Below are 21,004 nucleotides of genomic sequence, written 5' to 3' on the forward strand. Positions count from 1 at the left end.
GCGCATATGTTTCTTTTTTTTTTTTTCTATAATTTTTTTAATATTTATTTTCCCTTTTGTCGCCCCTATAGTTTTTCATTGTTGTTATAGTTATTATGTTGTTGTTATTGATGTCGTTGTTACTAGGTAGGACAGAGAGAACTAGAGAGGGATGGAAGACGGAGAGAGAAAGACAGACACCTACAGACTTGCTTCACCACCTGTGAAGGGACTCCCCTGCAGGTGGGGAGCCGGGGGCTCAAACCGGGATCCTTGCCAATCCTTGCGCTTTGTGCCACTTGCGCTTAACCAGCAGCGCTACCGCCCAACTCCCTGAGCTCATATGTTACAGTGCTTAAGGACCCGGGTTTGAGCCCCCAGTCCCTACCTGCAGCGGGAAAGCTTTGCAAGTGGTGAAGCAGTACTGCAGGTGTCTCTTTTTCTCTCTCCCTCTCTATCTCCCCTACCATCTTAATTTCTGACTGTGTCTATCCAATAAATAAAGATAATTTTTAAAATTAAAAAAAAAAATCTTAAAGGAACTGGTGGGCTGCAGTAGGGAGACTGGAGATTCAGAACTCTGGTGGTGGGAATGGTGGGAATTTAGAAAGATCTGCTTTGTTGTTTTTGTTCCTGGAAGTAGTACCATCTCAACTTTAAGGGCATACTTTATCTGAAGTTTTCTTTTCCCTGAGTAGATATTAATTCTTCCTTTGTTTTTCTTAGGACTTTATACTCCTTGTTAAGTGACTTTCCTCAAATATCTAATATTTCTTGGCTGTCAACTTGTGAATTTAAAAAAGGGAGTGGAAGCTGGGAGATAGGTTGCTCAGTGAAGCACATGCTTTTATCTTGTGGGCAGACCCAGGTTCGAGCCCCCAGCAGCACATGGGAGCACTATGTATAGCTCCAGAGGAAGTGCCAGGAGTGGTGGGATGGCAATTTGGCATCTCTTGCGTCTTCTCTGTCTGAATCCGAAATTAAAGGGAAAAAATAAAATAAGGAAATAATGGCCGGGGGGGCTCAGCAGGTAGAGCACAAGACTTGTCTGCCTAAGGTCCTGGGCTCTGTTCCCAGTACTTATGCCAGAATGTTTGGGCAGAGATGCTTATCTCTAAGATCTTTCTCTTGGGTTGACAGATTCTTAAGGAAGAGTCCCTTTTTTTTTTTTTTTTTTTTTTTTTTTTTTTTTTTAAATTTTTTATTAAAGAAAGGATTAATTAACAAAACCATAGGGTAGGAGGGGTACAACTCCACACAATTCCCACCGCCCAATCTCCATATCCCACCCCCTCCCCTGATAGCTTTCCCATTCTCTATCCCTCTGGGAGCATGGACCCAGGGTCATTGAGGGTTGCAGAAGGTAGAAGGTCTGGCTTCTGTAATTGCTTCCTCGCTGAACATGGGTGTTGACTGGTCAGTCCATACTCCCAGTCTGCCTCTCTCTTTCCCTAGTAGGATGGGTCTCTGGGGAAGCTGAGCTCCAGGACACATTGGTGGTGTCTTCAATCCAGGGAAGTCTGGCCGGCATCCTGATGACACCTGGAACCTGGTGACTGAAAAGAGAGTTAACATACAAAGCCAAACAAATTGTTGAGCAATCCTGGTCCCAAAGCTTGGAAAAGTGGAGAGGAAGTATTAGGGAGGTACTCACTGCAAACTCTAGTGTACTTCTGCTTTCTTACTTTGGTGCCATACTCCAAACTCAGTCAATTTCTGCTTTGCGTTTCTACTTCTTTTTTTTTTTTTTTTTTTTTTTACATGCATAACATTCCCCAGATTCCCATTCAACAATACAACCCCCACTATTTCATTCATCATTTTTCATGGACCTGTATTCTCCCCACCCACCCACCCACCCACCCCAGAGTCTTTTACTTTGGTGTAATACTCCAATTCCATTTCAGGTTCGACTTGTGTTTTCTTTTCTAATCTTGTTTTTCAACTTCGGCCTGAGAGTGAGATCATCCCATATTCATCCTTCTGTTTCTGACTTATTTCACTCAACATGATTTTTTCAAGGTCCATCCAAGATTGGCTGAAAACGGTGAAGTCACCATTTTTTACAGCTGAGTAGTATTCCATTGTGTATATATACCACAACTTGCTCAGCCACTCATCTGTTGTTGGACACCTGGGTTGCTTCCAGGTTTTGACTATTACAAATTGTGCTGCCAAGAACATATGTGTACACAGATTTTTTTTGGATAGATATGTTGTGTTCCTTAGGATATATCCCCAGGAGAGGAATTGCAGGATCATAGGGTAGTCTATCATGTCAGATATGAGAATAGCTGTTCCTGCCCTTTTTTGTGGGCCATTGGCTTGAATGATAGTTTTCCATCCTTTCACTTTAAGTCTGTGTTTGTCTTGTTACGTTAGGTGAGTTTCCTGTAGACAACATATTGTTGGGTTGTGTTTTCTGATCCATCTTCCTACTCTGTGTCTTTTAATAGGTGAATTCAGGCCATTCACATTTATTGATATCAAAGATTGAAGATATTTTAACGCCATTCTTGTAGAGTTTTAGAGTGTTTTGATATGTGTTCTATTTGTGGTGGTCTGGTTGTTTATAGGAAACCTTTCAGAACTTCTTTCAAGGCAGGCTTGGTGATGGTTGCTTCCTTCAACTGTTGCTTGTCTGAGAAGGTTTTGATGCTTCCATCTAGTCTGAATGACAATCTAGCAGGATATAATATTCTTGGCTGAAAGCCTTTCTCATTGAGCACTCGATAGATATCTTGCCATTCTCTTCTGGCCTGTAGTGTTTGTATGGAGAAGTCTGCTGCTAATCTTATGGGTTTTCCTTTGTAGGTGACTCTTTGTTTTTCTCTTGCAGCCTTGAGGATCCTTTCTTTATCCTTATTCCTTTCCAATCTAAGTATGACATGTCTTGGTGTCTTTAGGTCTGGGTTAATTCTGTTTGGGACCCTCTGGGCTTCTTGAATCTTTATGTCTTTGGTGTTGTCTAGACTAGAGAAATTTTCAGCTATTATGGCCTGGAGAATGCTTTCTTCCTCCCCTTCTCTTTCTTCCTCTGGTAAGCCAATAATGCGTATATTGTTTCTTTTGAAGTCATCCCATAGGACTCTGTTGTTGTTTTCAGCATCTCTTAATCTCTTTTTGAGATCTCTTACTTCTTCTTTAGTTGTCTCTAATTCATCCTCAATCTTGCTAATTCTGTCTTCAGCCTCATTGATTCTATTCTCTCTGCCCTCTACTGCTTTCTGGAGTTCATCTATTTTGTTGCCCTGCTCTGATACTGTTTTAGCTTGTTCAGCTAGTTGCCTTCTTAGCTCAGCAATTTCAGCTTTCAGCTCTCTAATAACCATGAGATTATTAGAATTTTCTTCCATATTCTCATTTGTTGTTCCTGCAGTTCTGATTACAATTTTTTCAAATTCTTTACTCACTCCTGTTATTATTTCCTTAGCTAATGTTTGGATGTTGAACTCGTTGTTTTGTGCTTCGCCCTCTGGAGGACTTTTAGCTGGACTCTTGTCCTGGTTCGAGTCTCCATTATTTTTTCTTGTTGTTTTAACCATTTTATATAAGTTAACAGTTTTTTCAATCCCTGAGTTGGAGTTCAGTGGTGTAAAAGCCTTTTTTTTTTTTTTTCCCCTGTAGGCTATGGTAGCCTGAGGGCTTTTAAACTATCAATAGGCTTCTTGGCTTAATCAATGACTCCTGACCAAGAGATAAAGCAGGGTGTGGCAGAGATAATCCAGTGGTTATGCAAAGAGACTTTCACAGCCCTTCAGCTATGCCACCGAGGTATAGGTCTTCTCCTGAGTTTCCCGGTTAGATCTCTGTGTCCTGGTGTCCCTCCCTGTTGCTGCTCCAGATTCTGAGGGTAGTAGCAATGGAGACTCAGAGTTGTACTTGGTGAGTCTCTGGGGAGTCCTTTCCTCCCTTCAGCTGTCCCCTTGTTGGTGGAGCAGACTGGAGGTGGTGTCTCCACTGACAGACTGTCGAACTGTTAGCAGTCACTTAATCTCTCCTTAGGCCCCTCTCTCCTCTCTGTCACCAGCCACGCGTGTTTGTACTCACGGGTGATTTACTGGGTTTCTTTGGTCATTCTAGTCCTGTCTTGTTTCGGTCCGGGTGGTCTCCTTTGGTATTCCTAGTTGATCCGGGAGAGGAGAGGAGAGGAGAGAAAGCGATCTGCTGCTCGTAGCTCCGCCTCCCTTTTTTTTTTTTTTTATGCATAGAGATTGAGAGGAGTGGGAGATAGAGAGGAAGAGAGACAGAGATATCTGTAGCACTGCTTCATCGCTCATGAGGCTTCCCCCCTGCATCTGCAGAGAGACATCTGCAGACCTGCTTCCCCACTTGTGAAGCTTTCCCCATACATGGGCAGCAGGGGCTTAACCCCAGTCCTTGAGCATGGTAATGTGTGCACTCAACCAGGTGGGGATCAAGAGCCTGGCTCCTTGTTCACTGTAATGTGTGTGCTTAACCGGGTGTGACCCCACATGCCCCCCAAGAGTTCTCTAACCTCTTGTCTATGACTAAAGGCAAAGGATGTGCCTGCTAGAACTCTGGGAACCAAATGTGGGAAAGTTAAGGAGAAGGGTGTCCTATACACACCATTCCACATGCAAATGGCCATTTACTTCCCTGTTCTCTGTATGGTCTGCGTGTTTTCCCCTGTGCCTGGCATCCTCTAATCCTGGGAGTGTTTATCTTCTTCAGATAATAAAGCTTCATAACTGTCATTATCCAGCAGCATGAAGCAAATCTGGGAGTCAGTGTCTCAAATAGCTTTCATCAAATCCTTGTCTTTTACCTCTTCCTGGTGCATCCATGCTGTGTGTCTTTCCTAGTACATGGGTTATCATTAATCCTCGGAGCAGAATAAGTTAGAACTCTAGTAGTATAGTTTAAATTTTGGCTGTGTTTTGGTTTTTGTTGTTGGATGATAATACGTGTACATCAACCTTTTCTATTTTTAAAAAATTTTTTAATCTTTATTTTTTTGGATAGAGACAGCCAGAAATTGAGAGGAAGGGGGAGATAGGGAGACAGAGAGACACCTGCAGCCCTGCTTCACCACTTGTGAAGCTGCAGGTGGGTGCCGGGGGCTTGAACCTGGGTCCTTGCACACTGTAACAGGTGCGCCACCACCCAGCCCCAACCTTTTCTATTCTTGACTCACATTTCTTTGTGTCTATCCTAAAAAACATTCCCACAACAACTTTGCCTTTGTGTTCTTCAGAGTTTAACAACTCCTTTCTGGACTCATTGGGTTCTGATGAAGACTCTGGAAATGAGGATATTTTAGATATGGAATACACAGAAGCCGAAGCTGAGGAACTAAAAAGAAATGCTGAGGTAAATGCCTTTTTTTTTTTTTTTTAACCATTGTTGTTGCTGTTGCTGGATAGGACAGAGAAAAACCAAGAGAGGCAGGGAAGACAGGGGAGAGGAAGATAGACACCTGCAGACCTGCTTCATCGCTTGTGAAGCGACCCTCCTGCAGGTGGGGAGCCGGGGTTCTAACCAGTATCCTTGAGCCAGTCTTTGAGCTTCACACTATGTGCGCTTAATCCTGTGCGCCACCACCCACCTCCCGGTAAGTGCCATTTTAGCCCCCAATTTGAACTGGTCATTGTCAGTATTGCTCCTTGTCTTATAGTCTTTGTTCACTGCAGATTCATTCTACCCTTTTGGCATCCATCAAACTGCCTTTACTTCTTCTTGTTCTTCATTTCTCTTTTTTTACACAAAATATTCAGAAGAATATTAAATAAGACCAAAAGTGCTTGCTAATCAGCTCACGTGCATGTTGGATGATAGCTGAGTAACATGGCGCTCAAAGACACATATAATGATCTTCAGTTCTGCCAAAGTACACTACCTTTTTACATATCCACAGATCATTTTATTGTGGATTTACAATGCTGCTGTTGCCACAGGTGTACAGCCTGGTATCTTCCCATGATAGGTGTCAACACACCACACACTGCACCAGTTTATCCTCTTGTTCCAGCAGAGAGCACTGGTTTCCCGTCCCCATTTCTAGCCCCCTCCCCCTGGGTCTGCTGCAGTAGACCTAATCAAGGTGTACTCTGTTTTCCTTGTCTTTGTTTCTTTAAGTCCCACCTACGTATTCAGTATTCATCTTCTTTCTGGCTTATTTCACATAGCATCACTTCTTCAGGTGTCATCCAAGTTGTCGCAAAAGAGAATACATACACACATACATACATATCTTCCTTAACCCCTCATCTGACCTTCCAAACTTGTTTTATTACAAATAGCATTGCCCTGAACATACGCCTGCACAGATCTTAGATAAGAGTCCCTCTCTTGTTTGGGTATATGCCTAGGAGAAGAATTGTTGGATCATATCATAGGTTTTTCAGTATTCTGAGAAATCTCTCTCCAGGCTAGTTTCTGCAGGGCCTGGACTAATCTACATCGCCATTAACAGTATAAAAGACTTTATTTGTGCACATCCTCATCGACGTTTGTTATTTCTGTCTTTTGGGAATGAGGTAGTATCTCGTTATCTTAGTCTGCATTTTCTGAGTGTGTGTGTGTTTTCTCATATATGTGTTGGCCATCTGAATATCTTCTCTCTCTTTTTCTTTATTGGAGGGATTAATGGGTTATAGTCAACAGTAAAATATAGTAGTTTGTACATACGTAGCATATCTGAATATCTCCTTTGATAAAGTTTTTACAACCTCTTCCCACTTTTTAAAAAAATATATTATTTATTTATTTATTCATGAGAAAGAGAGAGAGAAAGAACCAGGTATCACCCTGGTATAAGTGCTGCCAGGTATTGAACTCAGGAACTCATGCTCAAGAATCCAATGCTTGGGACCTGGTGGTGGTGCACTTGGTTGAGCACACATGTTACAATGTACAAGGACCGGGGCTCAAGCCCTCGGCCCCCACCTGCAGGGAAGAAGCTTCACAAGTGGTGAAACAGAGTTGCAGTCGTTTCTCTGTCTCTCTCCCTATCTTCCCCTTCCTCTAATTTCAAGCTGTCTCCAATAAATAAAGATAAAAATATTAAAAATAAGAATACAATGCTTTACCCACTGCACCGTCTCCCAGACTACCTCTTCCCACTTTTTGATGGTGTTGTTTGGTTATTTGTGACTGAGTTTTGTGAGTTCTAAATGTATTTTGGTTATTAGCCAATGCCTGGTATATGGCCTGTAAAAATCTATGCCCATTAGGGTACAAAACAACATTATCTTCTTTTTTTGTTTGTTTGTTTATTTTCCCTTTTGGTGCCCTTGTTGTTTTTTTATTGTTGTTGTAGTTATTGATGTCGTTGTTGTTAGATAGAACAGAGAGAAATGGAGAGAGGAGGGGAAGACAGAGGGGAAGAGAAAGACACCTGCAGACCTGCTTCACTGCTTGTGAAGTGAAACCCCCTGCAGGTGGGGAACCGGGGGCTCAAAGCAGGATCCTTATGCCGGTCCATGGCTTTGTGCCATGTGCGCTTAACCCACAGCACTACTGCCCAACTCCCTACAACATTATCTTTAAAGATAGCTGCAGGTGGGGATCGGGAACTTAAACTAGGTCTTTCTGCATGGGGACATATATGGTCAGTTGGGTGTGCCCTGTCCAGCACCCTAGTTTATTGTTTTTGTTTTTATATTTATTTATTGGATAGATAGAAGTTGATAGGAAAGGGAGAGATAGGGAGAAAGTGAAATACTTTTAGCACTGCTTCACCACTGCAGGTGGGGATCAGGGACTAGAACCTGGGTCCTTTGTAACAACTATGCTCTTCCAGGTGCACCACTGCCCAGCTTTTTGCTTTATTTTATTGTTTTTGCCACCATGGTCCCTTCATGCTTCCACTACGCCTATTAGCTTCCCCCCGTATTCTTCATTTAGAGATGAGAGACAAAGAAAGGAGAGACACCACAGCACTACTTCACCGCTCATGAAGCTTTCCCCTGACAGGTGCTCCCATATAATGACCTGGGTTCTCAAACGCTGGTAACATGAACAATCTACCATTTGAGCCACCTCCCAAGTCCCATCAACTTTCTCTTATTATACATAGTGTTCTGGCAAATAATTATATGCATTTGCTCTTCTTTTAAATTAATTTCAGGATAAATTCTTAATAGAATTCTTAGACTAAAGGACTTATAATATCACACACTAGAGTATTATAGTAGAATTCTTAGACTAAAGGAATTATCACACACTAGAGTATTTAACTACACACACACTGAAACTTAGCTGTGTCTGCATTGAAAATAAACTTCAATTTAGTGTTTTGCTTTCCTTCAAACAGGTAAGAAATTTTGGGGAGTCGGGAGGTAGTGCAGCAGGTTAAGCGCAAGTGGCGCAAAGTGCAAGGACTGGCATAAGAATCCTGGTTCGAGCTCCCAGCTCCCCACCTGCAGGGGAGTCGCTTCACAAGCGGTGAAGCAGGTCTGCAGGTGTCTATCTTTCTCTCCCTGTCTCTGTCTTCCCCTCCTCTGTCCACTTCTCTCTGTCCTTTCCAACAACAATGACATCAATAACAACAATAACTACAACAATTAAAAAATAGAAATCTTTTTTTTACTTATTTTCATTTATAAAAAGGAAACATTGACAAAACCATAGGATAAGAGGGGTACACTCTATACAATTCCCACCACCAGAACTCCATATCCTATCCCCTCCCCTGATAGCTTACCTATTCTTTAACCCTCTGGGAGTATGGACCCAGGGTCATTATGGGGTGCAGAAGGTGGAAGGTCTGGCTTCTGTAATTGCTTCCCCACTGAACATGGGTGTTGACAGGTCGATCCATACTCCCAGCCTGTCTCTCTCTTTCCCTAATGGAGTGGTGCTCTGGTGAAGCGGAGCTCCAGGACACATTGGTGGGGTTGTCTGTCCGGGGAAGTCTGGTTGGCATCATGCTAGCATCTGGAACCTGGTGGCTGAAAAGAGAGTTAACATATAAAGCCAAACAAATTGTTGACTAATCATGAATCTGAAGGCTAGAATAGTGCAGATGAAGAGTTGAGGGGTCTCCGTTTTATAGATAGCTAGTAGGCATATTTTATATTCCAAAGGGCCTGTGGCTATACTAGTTTGTTGTTTTTTTCCCTGAGCCTGAAATCTGATATGCAGGTGGATCCAAGTTATTGTCTGGGGAGATGATGTCATGGCTGGAAAAAGGACCAGAAAGCTGGATCCAGGAAGAGAGTGGCTCCCAAATATGGGAAAGGTGTATAAGTATTGTTGACTAAACCCCATCAATTTGATGTGATCTGGAGCCCATATTCAGCTTAAGAGCCAAGAAAAGAATTTTTTTTTTTTTTTGCCTCCAGGGTTGTCACTGGGGCTCGGTGCCTGCACTACGAATCCACTGCTCCTAGAGGCCATTTTTCCCATTTTGTTGCCCTTGTTGTTGCGCTTATAGTTGTTATTGTTGTCATAGCCGTTGTTGCATAGGACAGAGAGAAATCGAGAGAGGAGAGAAAGATAAATACCTGCAGACCTGCTTCGCTGCTTGCAAAGCGACCCCCTGCAGGTGGGCAGCTGGGGGCTTGAACTGGGATCCTTATATCAGTCCTTGCGCTTTGCGCCATGTGCTCTTACTGTGCTACTGCCCAGCTCCCAAGAAAAGAAATCTTACCTGCTTTTGTTTTCCAGACAGGAAATCTCCCTCATTCATACCGGCTCATCAGTGTCGTCAGTCACATTGGGAGTACTTCATCTTCAGGTAAAATGACATCATATCTCAGCATTTTATAAAAGAAAGCTGGTTTGCTCTGGATTCAGTTGTTGAGTCCCTAGTTTTTTTTTTTTTTTAATTTATTTTTTAAAATTTTTTATTTAAGAAAGGATTAATGAACAAAAACATAAGGTAGGAGGGGTACAACTCCACGCAATTCCCACCACCCAATCTCCATAACCCACCCCCTCCCATGATAGCTTTCCCATTCTCTAGCCCTCTGGGAGCATGGACCCAGGGTCATTGTGGGTTGCAGAAGGTAGAAGGTCTGGCTTCTGTAATTGCTTCCCCGCTGAACATGGGCGTTGACTGGTCGGTCCATACTCCCAGTCTGCCTCTCTCTTTCCCTAGTAGGGTGGGTCTCTGGGAAGCTGAGCTCCAGGACACATTGGTGGGGTCTTCAATCCAGGGAAGCCTGGCCAGCATCCTGGTGGCATCTGGAACCTGGTGATTGAAAAGAGAGTTAACATACGAAGCCAAACAATTTGTTGAGCAAGAGTCCCTAGTTTTGTCAGGTGTCAGTTGAATAGATTATGGAAGACTAGGAAATATTTTCTTCGATTACACTAAATGTGAATTGTATTGATATGTACAGTTTTTGATTTCTCTATTCATAAATTACTGAAGATCTCCTATATCATATATATTTATCTAATACAGAAGTTTTCCAGGGCTGTGGGGTGAGAGCAGCAGTATATATAGCACAGCAGACTTTGTACCTGCAGTCCCAGAGCTCCTCCCAGGCTCAATCCCTGAAGCCATCAGCCAGAGCTAAGCAGTGCTTTGGTCTCTCATTAAAAAAATGGTTTTTGTTTTGAAAGTTATTCCAGGGGCCTGGTTGTGGCACACCTGGTTAATGTACATATTACCATGGACAAGGGCCTAGGTTCAAGCACCTCATCCCCATCTGCAGGGGGAAAGCTTCAGAAGCAGTGCTGCAGATGTCTCTCTGTCTCTCTACCCCTCTTTTCTCTCTATTTCTCTCCTATCAAATTAAATAAAGTTAAATATTAAAGTAAAAATAAAAAGCTATTTCCAGGTGAAATATAGCCCTTCATGTTTTTACATTTTAAATTTTTGTTTTTTATTTTTATTTATTTATTTTGTAACCCTTAAATTTTTTGTTTTATTTATTTTTACCAGAGCACTGCTTAACTCTGGCTGAAAGTGATGCTGAGGACTGAACCTGGGAACTCAGAATCTCTGGCATCAGAGTTGTTTTGCATAACCACTGTGCTGTAACTTCAATTTTAAGACTTTTTTTTTTTTCCAGGTCATTACATTAGTGATGTATTCGACATTAAGAAGCAGGCCTGGTTTACTTACAATGACCTAGAGGTATCTAAAATCCAAGAAGCTTCGGTGCAGGCCGATCGGGATCGAAGTGGTTACATCTTCTTTTATATGCACAAGTAAGAAACTTACCCCAGGCTGAAGCCATAGACTGAACCAGCCCTCACGTCTTCCTTTGAGGAGAAAATGTGCTCATCACTTATTTTTATTACTTTTTACTTGCCTAGGAGTCATCTCTTGATACTTCCTTATAAGTCTAAAATATTTACTCTCTTAACTCAGCATTAATTTAGCCATCACATAGTAGCATCTGCATATGGAGTGTAAGACTTTTTTTTTTTATTTTTTTATGTAAGCTATCCTACTGAATCAAATCTTTTCGGGTTTTCAGTTGTATCATCTAGATCTGATTTATTTAGGAACTGCAGAGCATCTTGACTAAAGCTGCTGTTGTCATGTGTTGTTGTCTCCCCACCCCAATTGTCCTTAAAAATCAGCACTTGGGAGTCGGGCAGTAGCGCAGTGAGTTAAGTGCACGTGGCACAAAGTGCAAGGACCAGCGTAAGGATCCTGGTTCGAGGCCCCGGCTCCCCACCTGCAGGGGAGTCACTTCACAGGCAGTGAAGCAGGTCTGCAGGTGTCTATCTTTCTCCTCCCCTCTCTGTCTTCCCTTCCTCTCTCCATTTCTCTGTCCTATCTAACAATGACACCATCAGTAACAACAATAGCTACAGCAACAATAAAAAAACAGCAAGGACAACGAAAGGGAAAATAAATATTTCAAAAAAAAATGTTTAATCATTTGGGATTAAGATGATGATCATATGATAAGCTACTTATTTAATAAAAACTTGGACACCACATGAAATTATCAGTGGTTTTAGTCTACCCTTTGACTTTTGCTCGATGAATTACCTGTTTTATTTATTTTTTTTGTTTTGTTTTGTTTTAAGGGAGATCTTTGATGAACTGCTTGAGACAGAAAAGAACTCACAAACTCTTAGCATGGAAGCAGGGAAGACCTCTCGTCAGGCCTCGTGAGAAACTCCTGGGCTGGCAGTGTGCACTGCATATTCTCTCTTACTGCCACCCCATGCCTTCCCTCTGCCCAAGGAGAATTGGAACTCTACTCGATACAGGAGCAGCCACCAGCTCAGGGCCAAAGCAAAAGATGAAATCGCAGTCTAAGCGGAATGCTCCATGCTGATTGTTTTATAGAAAACTTACTCTCACATCTGTAGGTGATCATCCTCTTTTTCTCCTGCAAGAGTGACATTTCCTTTTGTCTTAGGAACACGTGTAAATATATATATGTATGTGTGTATATATATATATATGTATATATATATGTACATACACGTTTATGTGGAATGAATGGAGCCTTACTGGGTTACGATGAGCCATCAAGAGTATGCCTGTTCAAACCAATAGCACAGTAGTATGGAGAAGTGAAGTTGTCAAGGAGTCCATTCGCCTGAGAAATGTGTGAAGATATACATATCAGTTGGCGGTTAGCTTTTACGTTCCTTGAGTAGTTTCACTCAAGCCTCTAATCGTCTGTGTCTATTTCTTATTAGTAAAGTTCACTGGAAAGCCAGCTCTCCATGTTACATACACTAATGACAGTTTGACCTCCTTACAAAGGAAGGGCATTTCTGCCACCTGACTTGAGCTTTAAAAAATTATTTTCTGGATTTGTAATGCTTTTGCTGTTTACATGCAGTCCCAAGAAATGGATTGTTGGTGCTTTGGAATGAATGTTATGGTCCCACATTTGATATTCTTTGTACACTTTACATTTTCTTTAAAAAGATTTCCTTCACACAGTATATTCACCATATATTGTCTATATTATTATGGTGGTAAAGATAGTATCTTACTTTCCTTTGGTTTCACTTGTCCATGGAACAAGCATTACACTGATTGCAGTCAGAACTTTAAGAGGCAAGATATTGTTGTCCTAATTGGGACTCCCCAACAAGGATATTTGGGGCTAAGGAAAATGCTAGCTTCTCTGTCTGTCTCTCAAGCAGAGAGAGGTCAGGAAGACTGTTTCTGTGTTAAAGTTAAAACTTTGGGCTACTAAGCTAAAAAGCCTTACAAGTATGAAAGGAAGTACATGAGCTATAGGATAAAGCTTGAACACTTAACATTTGATGTCTGTCTTTGCCCTTAAAACAGGATGGGAATTACAAATGTGATTCACTTAAGCAATCCCCAAAATTAACAAGTAACAAAGGTGCATAATGTCTTAACTCTTTCAGGTGCTTTGAGTTGAGGCTACATGGGAGGACAGCATTAAGTGCCCATTAGTCACTCAGTTGATATAACCAGCTCGGCTAAGCAGCCTGTGAATCCATACAGGGAATGAGTTTAAGAAGAGAATTCTGTCCACAAAATAATTTTGTGAATCCAGAAATCATTGGGATCACACAGAACTAAGTGTAGCAAAATGAAGCCCTCAATCTGCGAGATTGCTCTTACATTCTGAATATGGACAAAACCACATCAGATTTTTCAAGGAGGAACTTCCTTTTCTGGAAAATTGCCTTAAGAAAAAGCTCCAGTCCCACTCATAAAACTTGGCTATCTTTTATCATAATCCAAAAATGTTGAGTCTTTGAATTTTAAATGATCCCAGCACTTCATTTGACTACTGATAAAAACTTTGCCTCCTGCCATCTACCCATGTTTTTTTATAGTGAATCTTCTAAAATGGCATGGTGGTGGGGTGTGCAGGAGTAGTGCAGAGCACAGGAGAGATTTGTTTTATAACTTAGCTTTTGAATCTTTATTTCTGCAAGGGAGCCTTTTTTTTTTTTTTTTTTTGCTGGAAACAGTTTTCTGATTGAGTGAAGTGGTGATGAAATTCTTTAGCTATTTATTTTCTGTGTGTTTGAGAGACCACATTTAAAATGAGTGAGAATGATGTGAAGTAAGAACTGACTGCTTTAGGCCATAGAGAAAAATTAGAAATACCATAAGACAAGATTGTCCATAAGTACCTTTAGTGTGTGTGTGTGTGTGTGTGTGTGTGTGTGTGTGTGTGTGTGTGTGTGTGTGTGTGTGTATGTATGTTTAGGAGTATGCTTGACTTAAAAACCTACTAAGATTTGAAATTTGTGTCTTGGGCAGGACTTGCTAGTTGAAAATGGGTTGTTGAGGTATATGAGTGATCTCATTGCTCATATACCTGAATGTTTGGGACTTAATTTTACTTGATGCCTGTCCATTGCTGTGGCCTGGTCAGCCTTCCTCTCTTCCTTCACTCCTCTGCTACTAGTATACATACCCCTTTTCACTACAGAATAACTTTCTCATTTTTGGTTCAGTAAAGGGTAAATGACAGCAGCTGGACCACTTTAATAGAGTTTATTTTTCAGTTGGCTGTATATATTGAAAATTTATAATTAGATAATTTATTTTATTATTATTTCTTTTATTTTTGCGTAGCATTTTGCTCAGAATCAGGGCACAGATCATTTCTGGGCATGTTGTGTCCAGGAAGGTACAAATTAGTACTTCAGCTCCAGGTCACCTGCACAGTAGTAGCTAACCTTCCTACTGAAAATACCAAATGTGATTGTTACTTTATATAATGTTAAATTGGAACTTGGCAGCACTTTGTGCCCACACTTAATTGGAAGTTTCTACAAGGAAAAACAAATTCAAGCTCATCCCCTAAGTGTTTATCCCCTAAGATGATGGGATTTTGGAAGATTGCATGTGGCCAACCACTGTTATCACTTTAGTAGTTGTGACTACAACTTGGGCCCATGAGGAGAGATAGACCTTTTGTAAGGAATATATTTATTTGTGTGTGCACATTAATAAGTTTTGTTTCAGCAGGACAGATTAAGAAGTAAGTCCATGAATTGTTCTATTTATTTTTTGATTCCAAGAGCTATTTGTTTACTTGCCGTGGCCTGTTAATTTTAGGCCTAACTTAAAGGCTGAATAACAAATGTAAATATGTTTACATTTTGAGATGTATGCAATGATTACATATCAGTTACTTTAACCCTAGACAACATACTTCTTCCTTTCTGTCCTTGTTTGTGAAACTCTTCTAAAAGAACAGCTGTAAGAATTAAAGCCTAGCAAAGGAGTAGAGTACATACCTCAAATACTGAGGCCTTGGGTTTGCTTCCCAGCACCAAGGGAAAAAACTCTCAACAAGTGAATTCATGAATTTGCTTATTCTTCCACACTGCAGTTAGCACTATGGAAGAATAGAAACTCATGTAATGAACATTACTTGGAAATGCTTAAATTGAAGAGACTCTTGGCAGTGCTGCATATAGTGGAGTGTTAGGAGTCTAGAGAGTGTGGGGGATAGTAGAAAAAGGTGTTGTTTATAAACTCATTTGTAATCTGCTGAAAAAGAGTTTATATTAAAACAAATGGAAGTATGACCCTTCTGTGCTCAGAAATGACTGCAGTGGATCTCTCCATCATCCAGTCTTTTCTTTTGAACTCTTTGACTTAACTGACCTCTGAGAAAGGGGTGCAGGGGAGTCAGGGAAGCAAAACGGTATTTCTAAATATAAGTAACTCTTGTATATATGTGGAGGTTTTCCTGAAAATCCCCAGCAACCCAATGAGCAAGTGCAAATCAGTGTCCATTTCTTCCTTCCCATGTGGCTTTACGCTGAGTGATGCTCTCTCGCAAGTGGATACAAAACCTATGCAGACTTCTATCCTTCACATCTTTCTAGTACGTTACTTTGAAATCCTACTCTTTTTTTCTTTGTACTGATACGTCTTATTAACATCGGGAAAGGAATCGTATGTCTTATTGGGAAGTGAGTTTCTTAGTTTTATGACAGAATTCTTTTGCTATACCTCACAGCAATCGTTGACTTCCTTGATGGCATGCTTCATTTATCACACTCCAGCCAGTCTCTTTGGTTGTGTCATTTGTACATGAGTCATAAACTTTCCATGTGTGCTGTGTGTCAAGGTTTTGAAGTTTTCAATTAAAAAGTGTGCCAGTCTGAATATGAACCGTTGATTTTAGTAACATTGGACTTACAGAGGTTACAAGTATAGGCAAGTGGTGGGGTGGGCATAAGAGTAGTACAGATGAGGGTCTAGATGAAGACCCAAGTTGAGGCCAAATACCAAGATAAAAAAGCTGTGTGTGTCAAGAACATGGAGGGAAGAGCGACTGACTGTAGGTGACTGTACACAGCCCTCATCCCAGCTCTCCCCGAGTTTTTCTGTCGACTCCCTACTTCTCTGGCCTATGCTCAGTATTCACTATGCTTACAGACAAACAGAAATAGGGTCCCTTCGCTTCGTGTAATTGAGCCACTACCAAGCTTGCTGGCAGCTCTGGCCATATTGTGAGGTGATTATCTTTGTGTCCTGAGTGACTTTGGATTCAGATTCTTGAGTTGTTCTTTATGGAGCGGCACTTTATCTGTGTTTTAGCAGAACTGTTCCTCTGTATTCTTGACAGTTTTCCCTTGGTTTTTTGTTTCCTTTTATTTTTTAATTATGCATAGAGGGTTTTTTTGGTGCGTGTGTGAAATTAAAGCCTTTATTAACCTTGTGTTGGTTCGACTTATTTCTGAGAAGGACAGATTCCTGCAGACACGTTTATTATTGAGCTGTGGGAGTCACCTGCTGCTGCCCCTCTGGCCTGGTTTCCCACACAGTGCTGCCTGTTGCACCGTAGAGGGAGTGGATGGCAAACCAGCACACGGCTGGGGCTGCTTTCTGCGGCTCATCAAGGGGCCTGTGAAGCTTGGCTGTAGCTGTGCTCTTCTTCTGCTTTACTTGTGCCAGAGAGTTGTGAAATAGGATTTCCATTTACACCTCAAACCGAACTCCAGTACTGGGTACAAGGTAATGTTTACTGTGAAACCTCACAGTGAGAAGGGGGCACAAAGTGGATGGAAGAGACCAAAGCATCTGAGTGCAGTGGGGATCAAGCTAGAGCCGGGGTCACACACATGGCAAAGGACCACAGTGCCCAAGAGAACTATTTGCCATCCAAAAAGCTGAGTAAGACAGTAGGAGAATACACACGAGAGAGAAAGGCCAATACTTGGGGGTGGGGGTGATTGTAAAATTGCAAAACGCTTCAGTGTGTAAGCAGTGGATAAACATGAATCATGGTAGAGACAGAGCTAGGAAAGGCTTCTCAGAACTTGAGTTCTGTAAGGCTGCTCTTCAGATGGAGACGCTATCTTCCTGGAGGAAGGAGTAGTGAGTGGATCACTAAACAACAATGGATTGCCACCGTCCACTCACAACTGCACATTCTCACTGATTTATCAGAAAGACTAATGCATGAAATAAAAACCACCCAGAGTATCATGCTCCTTCGAAGTCAAGCGCAGCCATGCTCTCTCCTCAAAAGAGGCCTTTCTGTTTCTTGAGGTTCTGTTGCTTCCAACGAGGCAGGGCAGAGAAAGCAGCTGGAGTCATCCCCAGGGCCTTGGTGAAATCCTCAACAGACAGGTGCTCCTAGAAGAGAGAGAGAGAGAGAGGCCAGAGAGCAAAGGTCACACCTCCCCAGGGCTTGCTTGGATGAGTCAGAGGTGTGGACGGTGAGAAGCTGCAATGGGAGTGGGTGGGTGTCATTAGGAGATCCTAGAGGTGATCCCGAACTTAGAACATTATGAAGAAGACAGCAATGGCAGGAGTACCCTTTGGCCCAGTTCAAGTTCACACCAGCACTGAAGCAGAGTTAGCACATTTGATGTAGCTTGGCTAGAATTTACTTCTCTTTTCAGGTCATGGGTTTTTTTTCTCTATAGTCTTTGCAGTGCTAGGGCCTTACATTGGCAGTTCTAATTCAGAACCAGTTTTTATTCTTTCAAGTTCAGAGATAAGGGCCAGGGGGTGGCACACCTGGTTAAGCGCACATAGTATCAAGTGCAGAGATAGTAAGAGGGAGAGAGAGCCCAGGAACCACAGCACTACAGCATCTGTGGAGCTTCCTCGGTGCCTGTGGTGCTGGGACATCACACACGGTACAGCAGGTGTGTTCTACCGGATGAGCTGTCCCCACAGCAGAAGGCCTATTTGTGTTGATTTGTAATACCGTTAGAGCTAATGTTACAGAGGCTAGGCAGAGCTCACATGTTACTGTGCATAAGGACCTGGGTTCAAGCTCCTACCCCCACCTGCAGGGGAAAGCTTCACAAGTGGTAGAACAAGTGCTGCAGGTGTCTCCCTCTATTTCTATCAAAAAGTGAAAATTGAAAAACAGCTGCCAGGAGTGGTGGGTTCATTCGGCAAGCACCAAGCCACAACAGTAACCCTGGTGGTAGTTAAAAAAGTAGTACCTATGAAAGGCTGCTAGAGACCAGATAAGCTGGATTCATCTCACAGAATTCACAGCCAGAGCATGCCTTCTGTTCACTGCAACACCCTGTAATAAAATCAGGACATTGTGCGTGCGTGCATGCATGCCACTACTAAGCCACCTCCCTAGGTCAGCTTTTTTTTTTTTGGGGGGGGGGCGTGGGGGAAGAGTGTGACAAAGGAGAAAGACCACAGCACTGCTTCACCATCCATAGAATTGCCATGGTACTCCCACGTGGTGCTAGGGATCAAACCCGGACCTCACTCAAGGTGAGCTGTCTCTTGGCCCATCAGTAGGAGAGTCTGGCCAAGTGTGAATGTACAAGGCCTAGTTGTTACGGTAAGTGGCAGCTATTCTAGCAGAAACCCAACCATCTTGTGAGGGAGCCCTGCCTTGCTTCGGATCAAATTCAGACTTGTTGCAAAGGAAGTAATGTCTACCCATGACACTGAGGTGGGATTGAGCATTCCCAGAGTCACGTGATAGCACTAAAGCTCCAGGAAGTCCTGAGCAGTTTCAGACATACTGAAAGGCCTCACTCCCTCCCAGGCCTGCATCATGGATATCTTCCTCTCTCCTGACCCACTCATTTCACCTTCAGTATCTCACTGTGAATGTATCAGTGCCAACAGAGAGAATAAGGAAGTGCTGGGGGTGGGGGGAGCGGTAGCACACCAGGTTAAATGCACACAGTAAGGAGCACAAAGATCGCAGTTTGAGTCTCGGCTCCCCACCTGCAAGGGGGTCGCTTCACAAGTGGTGAAGCAGGTCTGCAGGTGTCTGTCTCTCCCACTCTCTCAATTTCTCTGTCCTATAAAATAATGGAAAAATGGCCTCCAGGAGCAGTGGATTCGTAGTATAGGCACGAGCCCCAGGGATAACCCTGAAGGCAAAAAAAAAGTTCCCAAAAGGAGACACTGGGACGGTCAAAGACAGTCACTCTGCCTAGTTATTTTGAATGGGAAATGAAAGACTGGGTAAATGGCCCTACAAATTCCTGTTTTTTAATGGGGGGGGGGGGTGGATAGTCTTTAATGCATAGGCACAGCCTCTCATCTCCCCTTGACTGGTGTGTAGGAGATGCACCAGAACCCGAATGTCCCTTCATCCTGTCTCTCTTTCCCCAGAGTCCTTTGCTTTGGTTCGTCGTTTTGGTTTTATTTCTGTTTTGGTTTTGTTTTGTTTTTTACCAGAGCATTGCTCAGCTCTGGCTTATGGTGGTGCAGGGGATTGAACCTAGGACTTTGGAGACGTAGGGATGAGTGTCTCTGCATAACTATTATACTACCTACCACCCCCGTTGGTTGTTTTTTTTTCCCCTTGTCTCCATTGTTGATGTCATCGTTGTTGGATAGGACAGAGAGATGGAGAGAGGAGGGGGAGAGAGAGAAAGATAGACACCCGCAGACCTGCTTCACCGCCTGTGAAGCGACAACTCCCCTGCAGGTGGGGAGCTGGGGGCTCGAACCGGGATCCTTACGCTGGTCCTTGCACATTCCGCCACATGCACTTAACCTGCTGCGCTACCGCCCGACTCCCTGTTTTTTTATTTTTAACCATAGTACTGCTCATATGGGAGGGGGTAGATAGCATAATGGTTATCCAAACAGACTTTCATGCCTAAGGTTTCAAAGTCTCAGGTTCAATCCCCTGCACCACCATAAGCCACAGCTGATCAGTGCTCTGGTAAAAATAAAAATAGGGAGTCAGGCGGGTTAAGCGTACATGGCACCAAGTGCAAGGACCGGCGTAAGGATCCCAGATCAAGCCCTGGCTCCCCGACCTGCAATTGGGGAGTCGCTTCACAGGCGGTGAAGCAGGTCTGCAGGTGTCTTATCTTTCTCTGTCTTCTCTCTCCATTTCTCTCTGTCCTATCCAACAGTGACATCAATAACGACAACAACAAAAACAATTTAAAAAACAAGGACAACAGAAAGGAAAATAAATATTTTAAAAATAATAATAAAATGAATCAGAGTACTCTGCATCAGCTGGTGCCAGAGATGAAACCTGGGACCTTGAAGCCTCAGGCAGGGGGTTGGGCGGTAGCACAACGGGTTAAGCGCACGTGGCGCAAATTGCAAGGACCTGCATACGGATCCTGGTTCTAGCCCCCGGCTCCCCACCTGCAGGGGAGTTGTTTCACAGGTGGTGAAGCAGGTCTGCAGGTGTCTATCTTTCTCTCCCGCTCTCTGTCTTCCCCTCCCCTCTCCATTTCTTTCTATCCTATCCAATAATGACAACATCAACAATAATAACTACAATAAGACAATAAGGGCAACAAAAGGGAAAATAAATAAATGTTTAAAAAGAAAGAAAGCCCTTTGCATAGCCTCTATACTATGGCCCCAGCCTGTCTTGTGTTTGATCTAAAAGGTTCTCACTCTTAGATTGGTTCACAACTAGGAATCATCTCCCTAGACCATGGGTACCTTCAGCCATTAAATAAGATGGGCTGAAAAAGCCTTGGCTCCCAGCTCTCACTTGGCACAACAGTAACTGTTGAGGACACACTAAGACCCTAAACTGAAGTGGCTACAATGCATCATCTCCCTGCCTTCCTGCCTGCATCTCTGCTCCCCCAGGCAAATGGGGTAGGGGAGGAGAAGAGTGCTAACTTCCAGTAAGATTCTCTGCCAAATGACAGCATTCCATTGACTCCCCAAGAGAGCCCTGAACTGCTTCTGGGTAAACAC

At 42.8% G+C, this 21,004-nt stretch overlaps 2 protein-coding genes across 7 annotated transcripts in view; one reads left to right on the forward strand and one right to left on the reverse strand.

Moving 5' to 3' along the window:
• Positions 1-16,544, forward strand: part of USP37 (ubiquitin specific peptidase 37) — an 83,133-nt gene extending 66,589 nt beyond the window's left edge. For 4 of the 5 annotated variants that reach the window (XM_060193892.1, XM_060193891.1, XM_060193893.1 and 1 more), the window contains 4 exons: positions 5,198-5,313; positions 9,613-9,682; positions 10,968-11,106; positions 11,941-16,544. In XM_060193892.1, coding sequence (XP_060049875.1) covers positions 5,198-5,313; positions 9,613-9,682; positions 10,968-11,106; positions 11,941-12,028 — 413 coding nt within the window. In that variant the 3' untranslated portion in view covers positions 12,029-16,544. The remainder of the gene's footprint in view (positions 1-5,197; positions 5,314-9,612; positions 9,683-10,967; positions 11,107-11,940) is intronic. The other variant, XR_009550637.1, reaches the window with a different exon arrangement.
• A 283-nt stretch (positions 16,545-16,827) lies between these two features.
• VIL1 (villin 1) overlaps positions 16,828-21,004 on the reverse strand; it is a 42,566-nt gene continuing 38,389 nt past the window's right edge. For both annotated transcript variants that reach the window (XM_016187044.2, XM_007519877.3), the window contains one exon: positions 16,828-17,464. In XM_016187044.2, coding sequence (XP_016042530.1) covers positions 17,351-17,464 — 114 coding nt within the window. In that variant the 3' untranslated portion in view covers positions 16,828-17,350. The remainder of the gene's footprint in view (positions 17,465-21,004) is intronic.

The sequence above is a fragment of the Erinaceus europaeus genome, chromosome 7 (assembly GCF_950295315.1).
Source record: "Erinaceus europaeus chromosome 7, mEriEur2.1, whole genome shotgun sequence".
Classification (NCBI taxonomy): Eukaryota; Metazoa; Chordata; class Mammalia; order Eulipotyphla; family Erinaceidae; genus Erinaceus; species Erinaceus europaeus.